Genomic DNA, 24,584 nt, shown 5'->3' with positions numbered 1-24,584 from the left:
ATTTAAACAAGTATGGGTCATCCTTAAAAATACTTAACCTCAAGAAGAAACTTAGATTTATCTTGTTTTCTCCATGAGAAGGAAACCGACCTATAACAAGATAATTAACAATATCCGCGATACCAAGGCAACGGAGACACCAAAAGTTGCTCATCGGGGAAGGACTCATTCAAAGGCAAAAGACTAGTAGAAGACTCTACTATAAGCCTAGACAAGTGGTCAAATTAACCACGTTCTCGCATACCCTTTTATCCCTAATCTCAATGTCAAACTCTTTGTAATAAGAGGACCCAACTAATAAAGACGCTTTTAAGATCCTTTTTAGAAAGAAAATACTTCAAAGCCGAATGATCAAGAAAACATGACAACCTTAGACCCTATGAGATAAGACCTAAACTTGTCTAAAGCAAAACACAACAGCCTAACAACTCCTTTTACGGTTGTAGTGTGTAATTCATTCGGGGCATCATTAAGAGTTCGACTCGCATAATAAATTACATGGGGCAATTTATCAAACCGTTGACCTAAAACAGCCTAATAGCATAATCCGACGATCACACATTAACTCAAAAGGCACACTCCAATGGTGGTTCAGATGATAGGAGCGGTAGTCAATAAATGCTTAAGCTTCTCAAAAGCTTTCAAACAATCGTCATCAAAGACAAAATCGACATCCTTACCAAGTAAATTGCATAAGGGATTTTAGAAATCTTGCTAAAGTCCTTAATGAATCGCTTTATAAAATCCAAAGATGACCTAAAAAAGACCTAATATCTTTCACATACCTTAGGTGGTGGAAGACTAGAAATGACATCAATTTTGGCCTTATCAACCTCAATGCCTTTACTAGAAACGATATGACCAAGAACAATACCCCTTGTTGAACCATAAAATGACATTTCTCCCAATTCAACACAGATTCTTCTCCTTGCACCTAATTAATACTAATTCCAAATGGTGCAAACCCTCATCAAAAGAATCACCAAATACAGAGAAGTCATCCATAAACACCTCAAGAAACCTCTCTACCATGTCGTAAAAATGCTAAGCATGCATCTCTCGAAGGTACCGTGCATTACATAACCCAAATGGCATACTCCGGTAGGCAAAAGTTCCAAAAGGACAAGTAAAGTAGTCTTTCTTGATCCTCGTGTAATACATATTTGGTAATAACCGAATAACCATCGAAAAAACAATACGACGACCGCTAACCGCTCGAAAGCATCCGGTCAATAAAAGGAAGAGGAAAGTGATCTTTCCTAGTGGCTAGATTCAACTTATTTATAGTCAATACAAAAACGCCACCCAAGAGTCATACGGGTAGGAACTAACTCGCCATTCACATTCTTAACTACCGTAATACCGTGACTTTAGGTACAACCCGAACCGACTCACCCATCAAGCTCATCTGAGACGGGATAAATGATACCCGCAGATCTAACAACTTAAGAACCTCGCTCTCACTACCCTCTCATGTTAGATTAAGTCGCCTCGAACTCACGGGTGGGTTTAGCATTATCTTCAAGATGAATATGATGCATACAATCAATCAATGATCCCATTAATATCGCAATAGTCCAATTCTAGAGTCTGTTTTATGGTCTCTAAGAACCCTAATCAACTTATCCTCTTTGTTCACTATCGAGATTAGACGCAATAATAATGCAAGGTCTCATCAGCCCCAAAAGACATATTTAAGAGTATCCGTAATGGTTTCAACTCAAGCTTAGGAGGACTATCTATGGAAGAAACCGGTTTTAGACTCGTATGAGAAAGAGGTTCTACCTTGGTTTTCCACTTTATTAGTATCTAAGATCGGGTAAGCATCAAGCAAAGCATTAACTTCACAAATAGAACTATCCACATCAAAATTACCACCAAAATGAGCTAAACAAGACTCAAGAGGGTCATCGAATAACTCTCTAAGAAAGTCTTATGGACCACGTGACTCAATAAGATTAACTTCCAAAAATCATCGTGCTCGTGGAGTTGTCAACCCACATTAAAACACGCTAAGCTCGGAGTCATATTACCAAAAGAAAGTTTCAACACTCCATTCTGGCAGCTTAATGATAGCATTAGATGTGGCCAAGAATGGACGACCTAAGATAACGGGAATGTGGTGCTTAGTGGTCCCGAACAAAAGCCGGTATCTAGAACAATAAAATCAACAGTGGAAATAAACTTGTCAACCTGAATCAAAACATCCTCAATAATACCCGTGGAACTCTCACGCACCTATCCGCTAATCAAGAGTAATGGTGGTGGTTTTAACTTGCCAAGACCAAGTCAGAATAAACCGAATAGGGTAACAAATTAACACTAGCCCCTAAATCTAGCAATGCCTTCTCAATCATATGATCACCAATTACGCAAGAAATAGTAGGGCATCCGTGATCTCTAAACTTAGGCGGGGTTTGGTTTTGGATAATGGAGCTCACTTGTTCGGTAAGGAAGGCTTTCTTGTGCACATTCAACTTACGTTTCAGGTGCACAAATCCTTAAGAAACTTGGCATAGAAGGAACTTGTTTTATGGCATCAAGTAATGGAATGTTGATTTGAACTTGTTTAAACAGCTCCATCATCTCACTCAAATTAGAACCTTTCTTAGCCCGGGATCTAACCGTTGGGAAAAGGAGCTTTTGGTATATAAGAAGGTATAGGACTAGTCTGCATTGTGAGTAGGAGGTTCTAAGCTCTCCTTGGAAGTATTACGACTAGTAGTCCCACCCACGCCATTCTCCTCCTTTACAATCTCTATGGGATCAGGTCCAACCTCACCATCCTTAGGTACCTCAACCCTATTATCAACCCGTTTACCACTCCTAAGAATAGTAATAGACTTGGCTTGCTCCCTCGGTGGTTCCCTTGGTTCAAGTTAGAACTTATTTCAAATTGTCCCCCAGATTAGCTCTTGGTTGACTAGGAAACTTACCCTTGTCCCCTCATTCAAAGTATTAGCAATTTGACCAATTTGAACTTCCAACTTCCTAAGGGCTTGAGCATTCTCCGAAAGTAGCCGTTTGACCGGCTTGCATAAACTGTTGGGTTGTTTCCGAATTTCATGGTGGTCCAGGCTAACCGAGCCATAGTTTCTTCTAAAGGTGATGGCTTAGGTGGTTGGGGTGTATATTGTTGACCGGGTTTGTATTACTAACTCTGGACCACCCCGATGTATACCCTTGGACCAAGATAGGTTGGGGTTACGCCACCCGGGGTTATCACGTGATTAGAAAACGGATTATTGCACGGCTTTTGGTGTGAATTAAAAGCATTAACTTTATGATTGACGCGGTGGCAATTATCAATCACGTTGATCAAGACTATCGCACAACAAACAAACTGTGGGTCTCAACATTATTAACTTGAAATGAGATTTTGTCTCCTTTTCTACCTCAAGAGCCTCAACTCTTCTAACTAAAATTGACTATTTTGGCATTCGAAATAAAAATCTTTATCAACGTGAAACATAACATTCTTTGTAGTACTACTAGCCACCTTCTTAAGGCTCATCACTAGTTTCCCATTGTTGGACCTTTTCAAGCAACGTCTTCTAAAAGCGACCATGCATCATCCACAGCCTTATCACGTAAATCTCCAAGACTCATGGTCTCAATCATAGCCTTAGAGCTAAAATCAAGACCCTCATAGAGAATCAGTATAAGTCTACCCTTTCTAAGGCCATGGTTAGGACACCGCAAGCAGAGCAGGTCCTTGAACCTCTCCATACACTTCCATAATGACTCTCCACTTGGCAAAAAGATGATAAATTTTTTCTAAAAAATTTTGCCTTATGATTAGGGAAAAAAATTCTTTAAGAACACAATGCATAATCTTTCCCATGTAGTTATGGAATTAGATGGAAGGGTGTGAAACCAACTTTTCGCTTTCTCCTTAAGGGAAAAAGGAATAACTTCAAACTTTTATAGCCTCATCGCTAAACCTGTTGAAGTTTCACAAATTCCCACAAATATCTTCAAACTCCTTACATGAAGATATGGATCTTCCTCAATAATACCCTTAAACTTAGGGAAGTAGCCCAAGTAGATTGGGCTTTAACTTCGAAATTATTAGCATTGGTGGTGGAGGAACGATGCAAGACGGTCGAGTTGTCCTAGTAGGATATATGAATTCCTTAATGGACCTAGGTACTTGGACAACAATGTCATTATTATTGTCTGACCATGTCGGAAAAAATTGATGTATTACCGACAAAGGTTATAGGTATTTCTAACTTCGGGCAAGATTTCTAATCCTTTTATGAAGTGTCCGTTCAATTTCGAATCAAATAGTGCTAACTCGATTATTGGATCGAGTCCTCAATCATAAACCACTTCTAAAACCTAAGACTCTAATAAATGATGCAAAACGATGCTCACACAAACAATACCAAACAAATATTTCAACCCAAATTGAATTTTAAATATTGTTTAATATATTTGCTCCTAAACCCAAATAACACGATTCAGTTCTTGTGCAAAAGCACCGTCACTCGATCCATGTCAAAAGAGTTTTCCTAGTGGCGGGCTAAAAACCCGTCCCTAATGCAAGATGCCTCGGGCTGGTCCAAAGGTGACTTAACCAATCCTAAATGCAAGAAACAATAAAACAAACAAAACACAAAAAAAACAAAATTCAACCCACAAAGGAAAGAGATACCTCGGGCGTGAGCCTTCGAGGGCTACTTGCGGCAGCCGGGGTGACGACAAGCAAGAAACTTCACAAAGTCCACAACAAAATCACGACTATCAACCTTGTAAGAAGAAATCTTTGTTTAACTATCTGCAAAAATAACTAAAATTAAACACAATGAAACTTTTTAATTAATATAACGATAATTAAACTTAAACTACGAATCACGATAAATAAGACTTTAAAACTCAATTGTGCTACTTTACAATCCCCGCAGCGGCCTAAAAACTTGATAGAAAATTAGTTAGTCTAATTTAAATAGACTAATCTAACCCTAGTTAAACCCTAAGCATACGGCTATAAGTTGAATATAGTTGCGCGGAACGAATCGGATCCCACAGGGATTGCTACTCAGGACAATTGAATACTAAAATATTACCTAACCTAATTCGAACAATATTTGTTTTATGGAAGTTTGAGTTACTATTAACTAAAATTAACTAATTACTACGAAAGCAATAAATTAAATGGATTAACTATTAACGAAGAAAACACTAAGGCATTGAATCCACCCTAGACCGTTGTTAGATTATTTTAGTTTAATTAATTTTAAAGTTCTCTTTTAATTACGAGTAGTAGCACGAGGAAAAGAAATCCCTAGCTTTCTCGAAGATGTGAACGTTGAGCTCTTATATAAATCTATATATTGGTTTGACTTAATTTCAAACAAACGAGAATATAAACTCCTAGCAAAATCGTCTTCTTACGCGACGACTTCTCACAAGTTTACGTAAACGATAAAAACGATGCTTTGATAAGAACGGAATATGTATCTAACGATTAACTAGTCAAGTCATGCAAGATATAATTAATGAAAGTATACCACTAATATCAATAATGAAAATGATCAATGAATCTTTAACTTCCGGAAATGAAATAAATCACTTAAACAAGATAAACCTACGCGAAGTCTAGGGCTTCCTCTAAGCCCTAGCTTATAGTTTAGCTACACATAATAACTGGAACCATAAAGCGAGAAGAGATAAAACTCCTTATCCCAGATCCATAGCACGCAGAAGTCCCTCTTGTTGCTCCTTGGTTCCAACAAATCGTGTTTCTTGAGAATCCGCCGGTGAGCCTCTCTTCACACTGCTGTGTTCGACTCCACTTTCAGCCAAGAGACGCCGCCCTTGTTCCGCAGTCCGCGTTCCTCTCTTGTTCCTGTTAAGAAGCGCCTTCTTTCCCATTTTGTGTAGTCTCTCTCCTTCTTTGTTGCCTCTTTTCCGGCAAAAACGCGACCTTCTGTGCTGTTTTTCCAGCCAAGAAACGCACCTTCTTCATCATTGCGTGGCGTCCCCTTCTGACAAATTTCATCGCTTTTCTCTCTCTCTCGTTCGGTCCTAGCTTTGTTTTCCTTTCTCCGGTTTCTCTGCTTTTATTTTCCAGCCAAGACCGGCCCTTTTCTTCTTTGCTTTCGCTTTTGTATATATAGAGGTTTCGGTTTTTAGCAAAGGTTTGATTTGAAATGGAACTAGGAGTATCTAATTTGGTAGCTTAGATTTCGGAATTCGGATCGGTTTTATTTGAATAAGGACTTTCGCCTTTTGTTCTCTGCTTGTTCATGCGAAGGGTGGAGAAACATAAGGTCTGATTCCGGTGCTCTCATGTGGACATGAATCGGTATGGCCATTAGTTGTTAACTGGTTCGGTCCAACCTTTTAACTCGGTTACAGGCTTTGGTCACTTGGGCTTAGTCAAAGCGCTAGGAAATAGAGGGCCCTCTCTATAGCACAATTAGTCAACTTCCAGCACTTTTCAACTGTTCAATGCATTCATACCATTTACGCAAAACCAAGGAAAACACGATAATCAATACGAAATTATATAAAATAACTGGACTAACTCATATAAAATTGGGCGTGAATATGTAATAATTCTGCACTTATCAAGATACTACTACTAGAGATAACAAATTCATCATACAAAATTGCTCAAACTATCTAAATATGGGAAATATCTTTACTATATAGAAAAATGTGGGGGTCGAGGAACAGTGATTTTAGTGTACGTCCTAGGGGCATTTCGGTAATTTCTCAGTTTAGCACAAGGCAGAAATGTTATTCGCTCATAATAGAGAATTCTCTATGCTTCTCGATTTTTCCTCTCTCTCTCCGTTCAGTCTATCTTCGTCTCCCCTCTTTCTCTCTGTCTGTTGAAGCTTGAACTCTCCTCGCCATCGCTATCAACTGATTCTAATAACTAGTATTTGATTATGGAAACTTGGTGAATTTGATTAGGTAAGAAACTCTCCAACTCAGAATTATTATTTTTTGACATTTTCCTTCATGTTTTATTGTGATTAGACAATTTCCTTCATGTGTTATTGTAATGTAAATCGAAAATGTAAAACCATCTCAATCAACAATAGTCGGAGTCAACTTTCACATTAAATATCCTCAACAAGAGAAGCCGTTAATTCAATTTGGGCCAAAGTCGCTCAAAAAAATTGCTACCAAGTGGTGCGTGTGTCGAAATCACACAAATACAAATTTTTCGAGGGAATAAAAATAATTTATTTGATCACGATGGCCCTACTCTTTTGGAGTTTTTTCATAGTACTTCTTACTAAAGCAATAAATATCTGCAATATTGTGACAGAGTTCTCGCATTATTGATTGAAACGTTATCTATTGCTACACTTACATTGATGAATTTTGTTCAATATGTCCAGTTTTAAAATTTGTTTGTGCGTTCTTTTTGGTGAAAAGATCGAAGCAAAAGGGATGACATATAAATAAAACTTTTTCGATAGTTGGATTATTGACCATTGTCATTAGCAGCAAGTACACCATTCAACTCCATTGTTTAACTTATTTTTTTGATAATTTGTTTGATTATAATTTTAGCGTTGCTTATATTTGTTGTTATGGGTTGGACTCATTATTTTTAAAGTTTATTTATGCATTTTTGATAAATTAGAGAGAGAGATTTTGAGAATATTTACTTGATTAATTTCTAAGAAGATTACAAAAAGTTTATATAGAGATTTACAAGTTTCTAAAATAGGAACTAAAACTAAAATGGTGCGGTGGAAATCTAAATAATACACATGGAAGCGAGTGCGCCTCGTTAAGCTTTGGTTGAACGCAGGTGCGCTTATATCTCTTGGACTCTTGTCAAGCACAATAGGGCGCCAGCTCTAATCATGTTTTGAATAGGCACATGGGCGTGATAAGAGCCCAAAAACTGTAGTTTTAACCCCAGAATGGGCATACTTTTAGACCAATTATGTGAGTAATAATTAAGAGTTAACGATTTTGTTTTTATGCATTTCGGGTTTCAAAGTCCATTATGTGCAGAAATGTGCCACTTTTAGCGAGATAAAGGAGCTAAGGTCGGTTACTAAGGAGTTCCGTGATTAAAGGCCAAGATTCAAGAAGACAAAGCCTTTCTAAAGCCCGGTCAAAAGCTGAAAAGTCGACGCGGGCTGAAACAACACACAAGTCAGCAGAACTTCTGAAGGCCGTATCTTTGGACTCAGACCTCGTAATGGGGCCTACCTTATGTCAAAACGACCGGCTCGGAAAAATCTTTCCAATGGTTTAAGCCTTGATCCAATCAGAGGAGCAGAAGTGGACGAAAAGTCTGTTGAAGCCAACTGCAGCTGAAGAGGCCTTTTTGGATTGAAAGAATTGGGTTTTGGGCACGATTCTCGCCCAAAACATGGCTCCAAGCCCATGCACGATTTTGGATCTGGACATATAAAAACAAAAGTTTAGCTCTTTGTTAATGGTAGCTAGTTAGACCTAAAACCATATAGATAATTCTAGATCTAGTTTTCAGTAGATTAATTAAGTTTTAGTTCCATTTTCAATTCTTGTTTTAGATTAAGTCTTTGAATCATTGTTCTTGATTGATTAGATAAATAAAATAGTTATTTTGTCAATTTCGATTTTTGTCATCTCAATTTATAGATCTAGTTTTAATTCTTGTTGATTATCATTTCGTAGTTTAAGTAGATTGAAACATTGTTAGTTAATTTAGTTAAGTTAGAATTTTAATATGATGAGTAGTTATAATTCAATGGGAAATGATGGTTTGATGACTCAAGGCTAAAACCTCCATTAGAGGGGTTGATGAAGCCTTGATGAAAACTTAGTGGTATAGTGTAGAAGCATTATAGAATCTATTCCACTCTAGAAGGTCGTGATTCGCCATGAGAATGGGTGGACGACCTCACATGCTAGTTAGTATTAGGTAGAAATGCCATGAACACTAGGGATTAGAACTTCGAATTTTTCTTGCCGTAAGAATGTAAGAATCGAGATACAAGAATCTATGTTAGGTTGTTAAGTTGGATTCGAGGTGGATTCAATTCCCTCTAATCCTTTATCTAGATTAAAAAAACAATCATATTTCCATAGCATTCGAGAAGTTAAATTCAACATAATCAATTTCATATAGGTATCGTGAGTATAACACCCTTCAGAAAGCTCTCATTAGACTTAAGATCCGACAAATTAGACTATAAAACATTCCATGCTAGAAAACTAGGAGTGGAACTAATTTGTTACTCCACCTTTATTTCGATAGACAGAGTAGAAACTTTGATAAACATAGGCTCATAATATAGTTTAGTTTACTTTACGTTTTAAGTTCATCGCTCATTTCAGAGGTAAACTATTCAATTTTATGTTTTATCAAATGGCCATTTGCTACCATCTTAGTTGCACTTTAGCATTGTTTTTATAGTAGAATAAGTCATTTTAAGTCCCATTAAACCCACCCACCCTTGTTTGATTCATCTTTTGTGGTTATCCGCTTTTGCTGAAAAATTCGCGACAAAATTCCACTCGAAGCGCGATCGATATATAAGGAGCGCACTGCATTGCCTATAGCCCTGAACACGAAGCGAATGACGCCCCATACCGAAGCTGAAATTCACTAAGTTACTAGAACACGTTGCCAATGGCCTCAAGGCTCTAAGTGATGCACCCACTCCTCTAAGCCAAATTTTCGGATTTTCTGTGTTTGTTTGAACTTTCATTTTAAGTTTTTCAGTGTTCTAACTTGTTATTTACATTGAACACGCGTAAACAAGACACTATTCATAAGCGAAGCAAGGACGCTTATCAGGTATTCCTTTCTTCCATACCTCGTGAGATCTCCAGTTAGAGGTTTATACTAAAATATCAAGATTGTTTGGAGTGTTGTCGGTTTAGACTTAGACTTGCATGAGATTAAGGTCCGGGTCGGAGAAAAACACCGAACGAATTAACCGTCGGCACAACAAGCAAATCTATTGAGTATACCAATCACTACACCTCTAGCTACTATTCCACCAACCACACCGACATAATGGTGAAGAAAGAGAGACTCCTCTCTCCGACTTTTACAAAGCCTCGAGTATAGCCCTAAATCTTGCATCGTTCTAGTAATTGGGGATTTTCGAATTCCCCAAACATATTTAATTTGTTACCCGTTTTCCATGGTTTAGACCATGAAAAACCTTATCAACACATACGTAGGATTGAACAAGTCCTTACAACATTCCATCATCCTACGGTGGTAGGTGCGGAACAAATTAAACCGAGGGTATTTCCCTTCACCTTAGCCGATAAGGCAGTGCGTCTTTGGTTAATCGCCCTTAAAGCCTAACTCTGTGGACTCGTGGGCTAAACTTGTTCAATTTGTTTATGGAACATTTTTACCCACCCCTAAAGACGGATGAGATGCTTTCCAAGATTCATTTTTTCGACAAAATCCTCATGAATCATTTTCGAGGCTTGGAATCGTTCACCGATCTCCTTATAGAGTGTCCACATCATAACCTAGCAAAAGACACGTTAGTTCGTGCTTTTTCAAAGGACTTCAACATCACCATAAAGAAGTCCTTGACATAATGAATGGGGGTAGTTTCCTAAGTAAAGGAGCCCGGAGGCTTACAAATTTTTAGAAGATCAAACTAAACGTAATAATAATTGGGGGGTAGTGATGATATCCCCCGCTCGTTAGTTCTTCTTCAACAGATTAAGGCCACCGGTATGTTTGAGATGAAACCCGATCTAGAACTAAAAAATTTAATCGAATCTCTAACTAAAAGGTTGAGGCTATTTTGCTGCAACAAAAGCCTATCCCGTCATGAATGTAAACTCCAACCCATGTAATTTCTGTTTGAGTCATGAGCACCACGGCGATTATTGTCCTCTAGCTGATGAACAACAACCATTAGAGCAAGATAATGTTTGCTCCATTAATAATTATCCTATTCCTAATGCCCCATGGAGACAACATCCCAACTTTAGTTGGAGAAACAATCAACAAGTTTCACCTCCAAGGTTAATAATCAAAATGTTAGGCAAGCAAACAATTATAACCAAGCTCCACCTAGGAACAAGGACAAGGACAAAGTCGGGAAATTATAATAATTATAACAACCAAGCGCGAACCACGACAAGGTTTAGCACAAGGTCGGAATAATTATAATAATTATAATACCAATAGAGGTATCGTTCGGTTAATAATAATAACTATCACAACCCACCCATAAATAATCAACGAGAGATAGTTCGGTCGCACCACCCGTGACTACTACACCAATCACATCCGGATCGTGATCGACGCCTTTATACAAGTTACCCAACAACTTTTCCAATCAATGACTCAATCAAACCAATAGATTTTACAATCCATAAATCAGGGCATACAACGGTTAGCCCAAGAGAAAGCCCAACCAAAAGGCGTGTTTCGGGACAAGCTATACCAAACCCTAAAAAACAACAAACCACGGCCTTTGAGGTAAACGGTAATACTAGCACGGAAACTACAATCGTAGGGTGACCTAAATGCCATCACCACCCTCCGTTCGGAAGAGTGGTTGATAACAAAGTAACTATGCCTATAGTTACCCCATCAATACTCCTACAACGGATATCGAACTAGATAGAAATAGAAACGAGAAGAGCCTACCACGGTAGAGGTACCGGTTAAACCACAACCCAAAGAAACCGAAAGCCAAGGTTACACATCAAGTAGAGCCATATCGCTAAATATAGAGCGAAACCACCGTTCCCTCAAAAAATTAGCCATGCTAACCGGGGATACAAACTTTGAGGAAATTAGGAACGTTTTCAAAAATCTAACGATAAACCTTCCTTTTTCGAAGCTATTAAAAAGCTACCTAACCACGCTTAAGTTTCTTAAAGAGTTGTGCACTACTAGGCATAAGACCAACATACCTAAAGGCGCCTTTTTAACTAAGCGGTTCCCAACTTTATCGAAAATAATGGAATTGTTAAGTACAAGGACCTGGTCGCCCCTTGTAAAATGCACCTTAGGAGATTCTCACACACGGCGACCGCTTTATTAGACCCTGGGGGAGAGTGTTAACTTACTCCCCGTATTACTTGTATAAACAAATAGGTCTACAGGAAATGCAACCTACAAAAATAACGTTGCAATTAGCGGACATGTCAATTAAGTATCCTAAAGGTGTAGTGGAAAACGTGCTTGTTAAGGTTCAGGATTTCTACTATCCTGCTGATTTTGTTATCCTTGATACAGAAGTCGCTAATGACTCTGTACCGATCATCTTAGGACGCCCCTTCTTGGCAACTGCCAATGCGCTTATAAATTGTCGCGATGGAAAGATGTCCTTATCTTTTGGCCATCTTTCTGTCGAGGTAAATGTTTTTAAAATGATGAAACAGTTACCAGATTCGTCTGTAGATGGAGAGGTTAGCATGATCAAGAGTTTAGCTCAAGATTATTTTAACAACACGTTTCCTGAAAACAATATGTACAAATTCCTTTCTTTTGGAACTTCAGATTTTGTAAATGACTCCTACTTAGAAGAAGTCAACACCATCCTAGAGTCCACACCAATTGTAGACCCGTCGGTTGCTCCATATCGATTATGAAGACTTGCTACCTAAGCAAGTCTTCATTATGCAAAATAAGGACACTTATATGAAACATCAGCGGACATTCCTTCCACACGGCTTAAACCTCTTCCCGAGTTAAAATATATTCAACTTGATCCGGATGGTAGTCATCCGATAATTATATCTTCTCTATTAACTAAGGATGAAGAGACATGTTTAATAAGGGTGATTAGGGAACATCGGTCTGCGATTGGTTGGTCCCAAGCCGACATTAAGGGAATTGACCCTAATGTTTGCACTCATCGTATCCATTTGGAGGATATAGCGAAGACTTCTCGCGAACCTCGCCACGCTTGAACCCCGCCATGAAAGAGGTGGTTAGGGAAGAAGTTTTACGATTACTTCGATCGCGGTATTATATACCCAATCTCCGATAGCGAATGGGTAAGTCCCATTCATGTAGTTCCTAAGAAATCGGGGAGTTACCATGGTGCGTAGCGGAAGGGTGACTATGTTGTCACTCAAGGTCCTATGAAATGGAGAATCTGTATTGATTACTGAGGGCGTTTAAATGCTATGACACGAAAGGATCACTTTCCTTTACCATTTATAGATCGGATGCTAGAACGTCTAGCTGGTCATGCCTTTTATTGTTTTCTGGATGGCTACTCTGGCTATTTTCAGATTATTATTGATATTGATGACCAAGAAAAGACAACCTTCACATGTCCCTTCGGAACATATGCCTATAATCGAATGCCTTTTGGCCTTTGTAATGCCCCTGGTACCTTCCAACGATGTATGCTTCATATATTTAGTGACATGGTAGAGCGCTTTATGGAAGTGTTCATGGATGATTTTTCTATCTATGGAGACTCCTTTACAGAATGCTTGTCTAACCTGTCTAAGGTCTTGACACGGTGTGAAGAAAAGAGCCTCGTTTTAAATTGGGAAAAGTGTCAATTCATGGTCAAAAAGGGCATAGTACTAGGTCATATTGTATCTAGTGATGGCATCGAAGTAGATAAAGCCAAACTAGACAAGATAGCGACCACTACCTAAACCCACGGATTGTCCGGTGAGATTAGAGCCTTCTAGGCCATGCAGGGGGGTTTTATAGGCGGTTTCATTAAAGATTTTTCGAAAATAGCTAGGCCTTTAACTAACCTGCTTTTGAAGGATGCAATCTTTGATTTTAATTTTAACTATAAACAGGCTTTTGAAACCTTAAAGCGCCCTAACCATCGCGCACCTATTATACTGACCTCGATTGGTCTAAACCTTCGAACTCATGTGTGATGCTAGTGACTATGCGGTTGGTGTTTGTCTTGGGATAAAACTAGATAATAAGTCCACTGTTATTTATTATGCTAGTAAAACATTAAACGATGCTCAACGGAATTATACAACTACTGAAAAAGAATTCTTAGTCTGTCATTTATGCTTTAGATAAGTTTAGTCCTTATTTGGTTGGTTCTAAAACTTTAGTTTACGGACCATGGACCATCGCTTACCTTCTTGCAAAGAAGGATGCTAAGCGAGAGATTAATCCGATGGATTCTTCTCCGCAAGAGTTCACATTAGAAATAAAGGACAAAAGAGGGGTCGAAAGCGTAGTTGCCGACCACTTATCTAGACTTACAAATGACGATAGTAGTGATTCCGAGTCCATCTGGGACTCTTTTCCCCCGATGAGCATCTTTATGCTATTTTTTTCATCACCATGGTATGCCGACATTGTAAATTATTTAGCGGCTGATGTTATGCCTTATAATTGGTCAAGAAATGAGCGTAAAAGTTCTTGGCGAGTCAAGTTATACTCTTTGGGATGAGCCCTACCTTTTTAAGTATTGCGGCGGATCAGATTATTCGATCGTTGCATTCCCGGTGGGAATATAATGAAGTTCTATCGTTCGCCATGACAAAGAGTGTGGTGGCCACTTTTAGTGGAATGAAAACAGCCGCTAAAGTTCTTCAATGTGGATTTTATTGGCCTACCCTTTTTAAGGATGCCCAAGTGCATTGCAAGGCGTGTATTCGTTGCCAACAACTTGGGAAGAATCACTGGCGTAATATGATGCCATTAAATCCAATCTTGATAGTAGAAATTTTTGATGTTTGGGGTATTGATTTCATGGGCCCTTTCCCCCGTTCCCACGGTTATATTTATATTCTAGTTGTCGTGGACTACGTGTCTAAATGGATAGAGGCCCTAGCTTGCGTAGCAATGACCATAAGACCGTTGTATTTTTATTAAAGAATATATTTTTACGTCGGTTTGGCATTCCTAAAGCCATCATTAGTGATGGTGGAACACATTTTGCAACAGAGTTGTTGCATCCCTAGTGAAAAAGTATGGAGTTACACACAAAGTTGCAACTCCTTATCATCCACAAACTAGCGGACAAGTAGAAGTTTCTAATAGGAAATCAAAAAGATTTTAGAAACAACAAGATAAACCCCGATAGGAAAGATTGGTCGAAGCGTCTATCGGATGCCTTATGGGCATATAGAACTGCTTTCAAAACTCCTATAGGTATGTCTCCCCTTTAGACTTATATTTGGGAAACCATGTCATTTGCCCGTTGAATTAGAGCACCGTGCTCGTGGGCTATAAAAGCCTTAACTACAATATTGATGAGGCGGTGTCAAACGCAGTTACAATTAAATGAGCTTGAAGAAATTGTGAGCGATTCTTACGATCTCGAAGGATTATAAAGCCAACATGAAACGTGTTCATGATAAACATATCTTAGCGCCAAAGAGTTTGTGGTCGGACAAAAGGTTTTGCTTTACAACTCCGCCTACATATTTTCCCGTGGAAACTAAAACCCGTTGGTCTAGTCCTTTTAGTGGTTGAAGTCACCCCTACGGGGCAATTACCTTGGTAAATCCCAAGGACAACGGTACCTTTCAAGTTAATGGTCAACGATTAAAACATTTTCACGAACCACGCCCCCGATATAGGAAGTCCTTTTACAGGACCCTATATATGAGGAATGACCCTTCATCATTGGTGTACTTCCTTTCACTTCCATTTAATGGTAAGTGCACCATTAAGGTAACCCGGGCCCTCCCTATGGAGTGTGTGGCTGTAAGTACGGATCCTAAGTCCACGGTTCACATAGTTCACGTTTTCCACTCTTGCATGTTTTCTCGGATTTTTTGAGTCATGTTTCTCTATGGTGTGAATTATGTCTTTATTTGCTTATAGTTAGTTTGTAAAATATATATATATATATATATATATATATATATATATATATAATAATAATAATAATAATTGTTTTCATTTTTAGATATAGATATATATATCTAAACCCAGAGAACTAGCAATACAACAAGTCTTGGGAATCTGACTTTAAACGACCCATGTTAAAACAAATTTTGTGTTTAAAAATTTGTTTTGGGGTGGGAAATCAGTCTTTCCATCCGGATTGCTCGAACTTTCTATTTGTGTTCCTTAGGTCCATTAGTATAGTTCATTGGGGTTGACGTCATCTAATTTAGTGTTCATTCGTTCGCATAACTTACGTCATGCACGCACTTCGAGGCATTTTCCACTATCTTATATGTCACCCAAGGTCGGAATAGAGTAGTTTATGGATCATTGGATTGGAAATTCTCTCCTGATCATTTCCATATCTCATTCGCAAAAATCGGACCGATAACGAAGCGGGAAATTTAGTTTGAAGTTGCGCTAAAAATCGATTTAAAAGTCGAAAAATCGAATTGGCTTTGGACGACTTCCCCTTTATACGAAGGCCAGCGCCATCCTCCAAAACAGAATCGCGACTTCATCTTCTCAAACCGCCTTTCACTAATTCAAATTAAACCCTAGCAACCAAAAAATAAAAAAATAAATAAAGAAATAAAAATAAAAATAGAATACATCAAAATAGAAAGACCACCCACGCCCTTTGTGAAACACCAACACAATCTCCAACCGTTTCCACCAAGAAAACACCCACCAATTCAAGTTTTCAAACCTGCCACCGTAACCACCACCGCCACCAACATTGTTTCTCGTTGTTTTTTATCAAACTCGCCTCCCCCACAGGCTACAAAAACCATTAGTTATCTAAGAAACTTCAATGGCGCTACGACGAAGAATGTTGCCGGAGCACGCGTTTGAGGCCGACCATTTCACACCATTTTACGACGCCAATATGATTAAGAGGGATTGGAACAGCATGGTGGTATTCGCGCAGATGAGTTCTATCACTATGATTTGGTAGAACAATTTTATAAGAAACGAGAATGGAGGGAAATAGGATTTTCATTAGGATAGCGGAGAACGAGGAGGAAGTAGTAAGACGATTGTTGGCTGAACTATTAGGAATCACGCTGTAACCAACCTAGATATCACGACCATTCAGGAATCGATTATCTTGGAGTTCCTGCTTTGATGAAAGATACGGTCATAGAGGGTGAATACAATACGATATCTCATTCGTTTCGCCAGACGACCACGAGAACCAATCAACCGGGCCAGTAGCTCGGTGGATTGGTAGGAACGCCCTCGGGAAAGACAAAGTCGGCGACATCGGACTTGATTAATGCCGTGACGTTCTCGGATTTTGCAAACGAATGAGTGTAATTTCTGCATCCTCGATTTAATTTTGAATGTGATTAGAGGAGGGAAAGAGCATGAAGCCTCCCGTATTGATCACTAAGATTATGCTCTCATTTAGAGTTTGCCGCTAAATCTGCTCCTATTAAGATCAAATTGCATTCTAATGCAAGTATTTATAAGGAATGCATCCAAGAGACTTGGCCGTTGTCTGCAGAGAATGAAGTTGAGTCGCATAATGAAGGGAAGATATGACATGGTTGGTTGAGGATAATTTCGATAGTCATACTTCTAATTTAGAACGAATGATAATGTCGCAAACTGGTTTGCGATCGCGGTTATCGATATCTCGTGAAGATATCCGACATAGACAAATTGTACCGAAATAAGCAAAACGAACTTTCAGGCGAGAGTTGAAATGCTTTCGAAAGGGGTCGGGGAAGATATCTTGTCTAACTTGGAGATTATCCACTAGAATCACCAAGCCCAAAGATGCACGATACTCAAGATCGAGATGGAAGCACGGTAGCTTGTTCAGATAGAGATGCTACGACGCGATGCCACTCGTGGATGAGTCCGTCTCGCCAGAGTCCGAGAGGCATGAGCGTCGTCGCCCGCCAGCCGGATGGCTCAAGCCATTCTTCACCACGAACCAGTCTCCATCCCGGGGACCATCTTCTTCACCCCTAGGTGTTCACCATCGGTTATTGTGTCTGTTATTTCATTGTTTTTTTTGTTTTGTTAGTGGAATTTTATTTCAGTAGTTAGATTTGAATATTAAGTTGTTTGTTTTCGATTGCTTGGATTTCATATTATTTTAATATAATTTATTTTGATCATCTTTCGTAAGGTTGTCTTGGAGTCAAAGTTGAAAATTAGGCCGATATCGGCATATCTATGATTTTTTTGTAGTGGTAGCATGATATGTAGTAGAGTTTAGAAGTTACTATTCTAAACCAAGTTTAAAAGATACCAGGGTTGTTAGGAAATCAAAACTATGGTTAGTTTCCGTTTTCGGGTTTGGCAGTTTTCTATTTCCGGAAATTGCCTTAAAACAATTTGGCAACTTGCCGATTCGTTTTGGAAACCCAGAACCTATTTAAACTTCCATCAATCTACACTCACAACCCATACTACACCCCACAATCATCTCTCACCTTTCACTCCAAGCTTTTTCTGCTTGTTTTTCTTGTAAACACTGTTTTACGATTTCTACGAAGCCCAAGGCTTCGGTGAAAGCGGCGCTGCGCCCTATACACTTCCATAAATTTTTTGTCGAAGGCCTACGCTTCAAGCAGAGCGTGACTTCGCCCTACAACACCGTCAGAATCGAAAAATCTCCGAAGCGCCAGCGCCCAAAGCAGCGACCAGCGCCCAAACACTCGTAATTCCAAACCTCTACGAGCGACTTCCGCGCCTCTATCTGGGCCGCGCCCTCCTCCCGTAAGCACAGGAAATTCCGATTTTTCCGAGGTTTCTTCCAGTTTTCGCGAGCTGTTCTCTGAGTAGTTTTGGGATGACACCTCTATAGTGATTCTGAACAGTCATTTGAAGACTTGATGGGAACCGATACCTATGGAGCATCGTTCACGAGCCGGATCGATCGCGATTAGGATGGCGGCATCTTCGGTGAGTGATGACGATTCTTTTTCACCTAAGCTAACTGAATTCTTCTATAATAATATTACTTTTTTGTACCCAAGAAGGAGAACAAAAATTTTCCCTTGCTATTGATGGCACGACTATGGAATTGATAAGCAATTGATATCTTTGGTTTGGGGTTGCCATTACGACCCTATGCACACGTGGGGATATATGACGGATAACTCATACCTATATGAATATGCCTATTTCCATGAGTATTATGGGGAGGGTGTTTCGTATCATGGACCAAGACCAATATAACATCGCCTCGAAAGTAGCCTATTGAATGTAGGTAAGCCAACCATGTTGTTCATCATGATGAACATTCTAGGGGAACGGCCGGTTTACTTACGCCAATAATACGCATTTGGTGACGTTTTTCCTTGCTTTTAGGCGAGGGACGTCGTCGGTATGACATTCGAAGTTTTAGTTGCTACTCGAAGAGAGGCCATACCTTGAGGCATAAGTACCTTCTTATGCTTGTCTTGGTTTGCCGCGATTATGCGGCGCTTGCCTACCCATATTCGTACCGCGATTACCGCATAGATTGGGAAAGGGTCGAAACCATGAGACCCACCAATCGTGGTGGTAAGATCATTTCGAGCCATGACTTGGCGGGATGGCAGTGCAACCACATTTGGTTGCCCCTTACACCCCATCGGACCAAGTAACACTAGAGAGGTTAGCACTAGTTGATGATACACCGGAAGGCGTGGCAAGTTGTTATGGCATGGCGAGGATGCGAAAAGAACCTCATATAGAAGAGGAGGATGACGAGTAAATGCTGGGGTGCAGGTAAGTTTTTAGTTAAGTTAGTGTCTGCTTATGTCCCAAGCAATTTCATTCTGTTAACCCCATAATGGGTGGAACTCTTATAGAGTTGCGTACGTTTTTTTACTATATTTCTATGTTTTAACCTTGTTTTGCGGATGTTCCCCGAATTTCACGCTTCAATGGTATTTTTCCTACCATCTTTATTTAAATGCTTTGAGGACAAAGCATGCTTCTTGTTTGGGGGCATAGTAATTAAACATCCGTTAGGATATAGATATGTATAATATGCACTTGTTTTCTAGTTAAAATTTCAAAAATTCAAAATATAAATAAAGATATGTATAATATGAATATTGTTTTCTTTCTCTATGCTCTTAACAATTTAGAAGTCTCACATAGCTTTTTGCATCGTAATAATTGTTAGAAACTTAGGTTAATATGTAGGTAATAATCTTTGCATCTATCTTATATTATGATATGTATGATTGTTAGCGGTAAGTTTTCGAAATCTAGGCTAGAGTACTTATTCTACAAATCCTGTGAGAATATAGCCTAAAGTCAGTATATGAAGCGAAACATTTGAGAAATGACACAAAGGGAAAAGTAAAATCGGATAGAGAAATCACACGTCCATTTGCTTGATCACTAAACCATATCCTAAAAGCGAGAATTTAGGCCCTCTTTGGATCGATATAGCCAGAAATTCAAACCTATGAATTATTTTCCGCTAGTAAGCCCTCTCGAGCCTTTCTTTAGCCTTCCATAAACCACAATTCCTTTACCCCTGTTACAAAAAAAAAAAAAAAAAAAAAAAAAAAAATAAATAAATCAACCTACCCATTTTAGAATAAGTCCGAGAATAGAATGAGGAAGAAAAGAAAGAGAAAAACCCGTGTAAACAAAAATTAGTTAGTTGCTTGTGAAATAAAAGAAAAAGTTTCCATCCAAAGAAAAAAGAAAAATAGAAATAAATCAAAACTCCAAAAATAGAATAAAAGGAGTCAAAGCCAAAGAAAAGAAAAAGAAAAATATGGCTAAGGATGGAAACAAAGTGTGAAGCAAAAGTAAATAACAAGGTTTCTCTAGTTACATAATATGAAGACTCTATTATCTCGGACTTGTCCTTTTTGAATATCCATTTCCTTCCTTCTTAAACCATCTCCTAATCCCCATGATACCTAATAAAGACCTCTAGCTCAATTAGGAATATGTTAGTGTGATAGTAAGTGGCAGATGTGTTTGATCGACTCGGCTTCCTTGTTGTCATTGAGATTGTAAGGTAAAGTGTGCCCACCGCGACATTTTGGAGCAAAATAAACTTGAGTGGAAAAATCATAGTGGTTTTGTCTTGACATTTATGTGAGGACCTACTTTAGGGACGCTTATTCCGAAGTTTTTAAACGGACCTGCTATTACATTTCATAGTATTACTTATTGTTATATGTTTATTTTAGATGATTGATTATTATGCATATATTAGCTTAGGGTTCATTTGGGTTATTCTTATGTATTTGCTAGTGAGATGTATAGATAGTTGAGACATGAAGGAGAAAACAATAGTTTTATTTCTTAGTCGTTGTAGTATAGATGAAGTTTGTGAGTACCTTCATTGGAAAACTCTCACGAGGCTATAACTTCGTCCACTAGGGAATTCCTAGTGGTTTAAGGCCTTGTTGCATATGGTCAATGCAATCGCACTCAGTGAGGCGAGTAGATAGAACTCCATTTTTGGTCACTTATGCTAATTTCTCATATTTGCTTGAGGACAAAGCAAAATGCTGTTTGGGGTGGTTGATAAGAGCCCAAAACTGTAGTTTTAACCCTTAGCAGTCATCATACTTTTAGACCAATTATGTGAGTAATAAGTAAGAGTTAATCACCGACACGTGTTTTTATGTATTTCGGGCTTCAAAGTCAATTATGTGTAGGAATGTGCCACTTTGATGAGATAAAGGAGAAATGGTTGGTTACTAAGGAGTTCGGTGATTAAAGGCCAAGATTCAAGAAGACAAAGCCTTTGTAAAGCCTGGTCAAAAGATAAAAAGTCAAAGTCCACGCAGGCAGAAACAGTGCACAAAGACAGCAGAACTTCCGAAGACCATATCTTTGGACTCAGACCTTGGAATTGGGCCTACCTTATGTCAAAACGACCGAATCGGAAAGAGCTTTCCAATGGACCAAGCCTTGACTCAATCAGAGGAGTAAAAGTGGACGAAAAGTCGGCTGAAGCCAACTGCAGCTGAAGAGGCCTTTTTGGATTGAAAGAATTGGGTTTTGGGCCTGATTCTCTGGCCCAAAACATGGCTCCAAGCCCATGCACGATTTTTGGAGCTGGATGTATAAAAACAAAAGCTTAGCTCTTTGTTAACGGTAGCTAGTTAGACCTAAATTAAGATATAGAATTCTAGATCTAGTTTTATTAATTAATTAAGTGTTAGTTCCATTTCAATTCCTGTTTTAGATTAAATTCTTGAATCATTGTTCTTGATTGATTAGATAAATAAAATAGTTAGTTTGTCAATTTCGAATTTGGTTATTTCCATTCTAGATCTAATTTCAATTCTTGTTCTTATTTCATTCCAGCCATTAAATTAGATTCATTATTGTTAGATTAAGTAAATTTCGAATCTTGATATTATGTTTAGTTATAATAATATGGGAAATGATGTTTTGATGACTCAAGGCTAAAACCTCCATTAGAGGGGTTGATGAAGCCTTGATGAAAACTTAGTGGTTAGTATAGAATTGGTTGTAGAATCTATTCCACTCTAGAAGGTCGTGTTTCGCCATGAGAATGGGTGGACGACCTCACATGCTAGTTAGTATCCGGTAGGAATGCCATGAACACTAGGGATTAGAACTCGAAATTCTCGCCGTAAGAACGTGAGAATTGAGATACAACATTCTACGCTAGGTCGTTAAGTTGGATTCGAGGTGGATTCAATTCCCCTCTAATTTATTAATCTAGATTCAAACAATCGTATTTCCGTAGCTTTCGTAGATTAACTTTAGTTTATATTTTATCTTGTTATTTATTATATCTCGTTATTTAAATTAACGCGTCTTGTTAGCATAACATTTCGTAAAGCTCTCATTAGACTTAAGACTGATTTCTTAGACTTAGAAAACAATCCATGCTAGGGAACTAGGAGTGGAACGAACTTCCTACTCCACTTAGTGTAATTCGCATCGAGAGTAGAAGCTTTGATAAAAGAGATAAAAGATCAGTTTTAGTTTACTTACGTTTTGAATTCATTGTTCATTTCGTACGTAAACTATTCATTTTTCAGTTATCACATAACCAGTAACAATATATGACCAATCGCCACAACACCTACATCCACCGATCTACTGGGATTACCCAGAAAATCTAGATCGGTGTCTATTACAAAATTAACAAATGGTAGGGAATTAGTTGGTCTAATTAAATAGACTAATCTAACCCTAGTTAAACCGCAAGCGCACAGCTATCGTTGAAAATAGTTGCGGCAAACGGGTCGATCCCACAGGGATTGCTACTTCGGACAAACGAGTACTAAAATATTACCTAACCTAATTCGACAATGTTGTTTTATATAAGTTTGAATTAGTATTAACTAAAAATTAACTAATTACTATGAAAGCAATAAATTGAATGGATTAACTATTAACGAAGAAAACACTAAGGCATTCGAATCCACCTTAGACCATTGTAGATTATCTTAGTTTAATTAATTTTAAAGTTCTCTTTTTAATACGAGTAGCATGAGGGAAAGGCAACCCTTGCTTGCTCGAAAATGTGAGCGTGTAATTCTTAAACAATTCTAACAAATCGTATTAATTGAATTTCAGCAAACAGATATAAACCCCTAGCAAAAATTGTCTTTTTACAGTAAAACTTCTCACAGGTTTAAATAAACTTTAGAACCGATGCTTCGATATCAACAGAAACTTAATCCAACAATTGACTAGTCTAGACATGGATTAAACAAGCAGGATATAATCAATGATAGAATTTCTACAAAAATCAGAGAATTCAATTAATTATTTACTGTAAAACTTAAGTCAGAGAACAATAACCCAATTAAACTTAGAAAACCTATGCAAGTCTAGGGCTTCATCTAAGCCCTAGCTTGGAATTTAGCTAGACATGATAATTTGCAATACGAAAATATAAGAAGAATAAATCATCGACAAAACCGTAATCCCGTTTTGATATCTTCTTCTCCACTTCGTCTGACGCTCTCTAAAGATCGGTGTTCTCGCTTTTTCCGTATTCTAGAAGCCCCCCTCTCTTTGTTCCTCTCTTCTATATATAATGGATTAACCTTCTTGAGTTTGATTTGAATTAGAAGTATTTAATTCGGTCGAAGTTAAGCGTGAAATTCGATTGGATTGCAAACCTAAAGATCGAGCGTACATGCGTCTCTTAGGAATTGGATACTGTTTTGTCCAAATAAAAAGGGGATTAGAAATAAGGGTTTAAGCTCATGGGTGATCAGACGGTGCGGCTCGGTCGGTTCGGATATTTGATTTGTTCGAGTCTCGCACTTTTGTGTTGTTGGAATTCAAGGAAAACTTCCTCCTGTTCCCGTGAGAGATGGAGACTAAAGGTCTTATCTGGTGGTCCAAGTTGCTAGGTACTAATGTGGGCTTTAATACTTGCTTCGGTGGCTTATTTGGTATGCACATGGGCTGGTGGTCACGTGGGTATACTTAAGCTTATGGGCCATTTACCTTTTATTCTTTTGTTGCTTAGTTGAGCCCAAAATAACAAGGTCCAAACCAATAACCCAAACCATAGCCGATCCATATCAAACAAAGACAATGTATTCGCCAATACTTGCACCTGTTGAACTGAAGAATCTAAGGCAACCAAATACTGAACTCCCGTACTGACCATTTCGATTCCTGCCAATATCGACACTATTAATCAAGTCAGCTTCAATTCCTACAAAATCAATGAAAATACACCAACTTAATCAAACAAATAAAATAAACAGACAAACTGATATAAAATTGGGCGTAAATAATGTAGCATTTACGTGCTCATCAAATACCCCCAAACTTACATTTTGCTAGTCCTCGAGCAAAACTA

At 38.4% G+C, this 24,584-nt stretch overlaps 1 protein-coding gene across 1 annotated transcript in view; it reads right to left on the bottom strand.

Moving 5' to 3' along the window:
• Positions 1-24,584, bottom strand: part of LOC147476674 (uncharacterized) — a 33,054-nt gene that overhangs the window by 1,168 nt on the left and 7,302 nt on the right. Inside the window, 1 exon segment of the mRNA XM_086585793.1 lies at positions 24,330-24,437. Within this exon segment, the coding sequence (XP_086441919.1) occupies positions 24,330-24,437 (108 nt within the window).

Source organism: Coptis chinensis, chromosome 9 (genome assembly GCF_015680905.1).
Source record: "Coptis chinensis isolate HL-2020 chromosome 9, ASM1568090v1, whole genome shotgun sequence".
NCBI classification, from domain to species: Eukaryota; Viridiplantae; Streptophyta; class Magnoliopsida; order Ranunculales; family Ranunculaceae; genus Coptis; species Coptis chinensis.
This window is presented reverse-complemented; position numbering and strand designations above follow the sequence as displayed.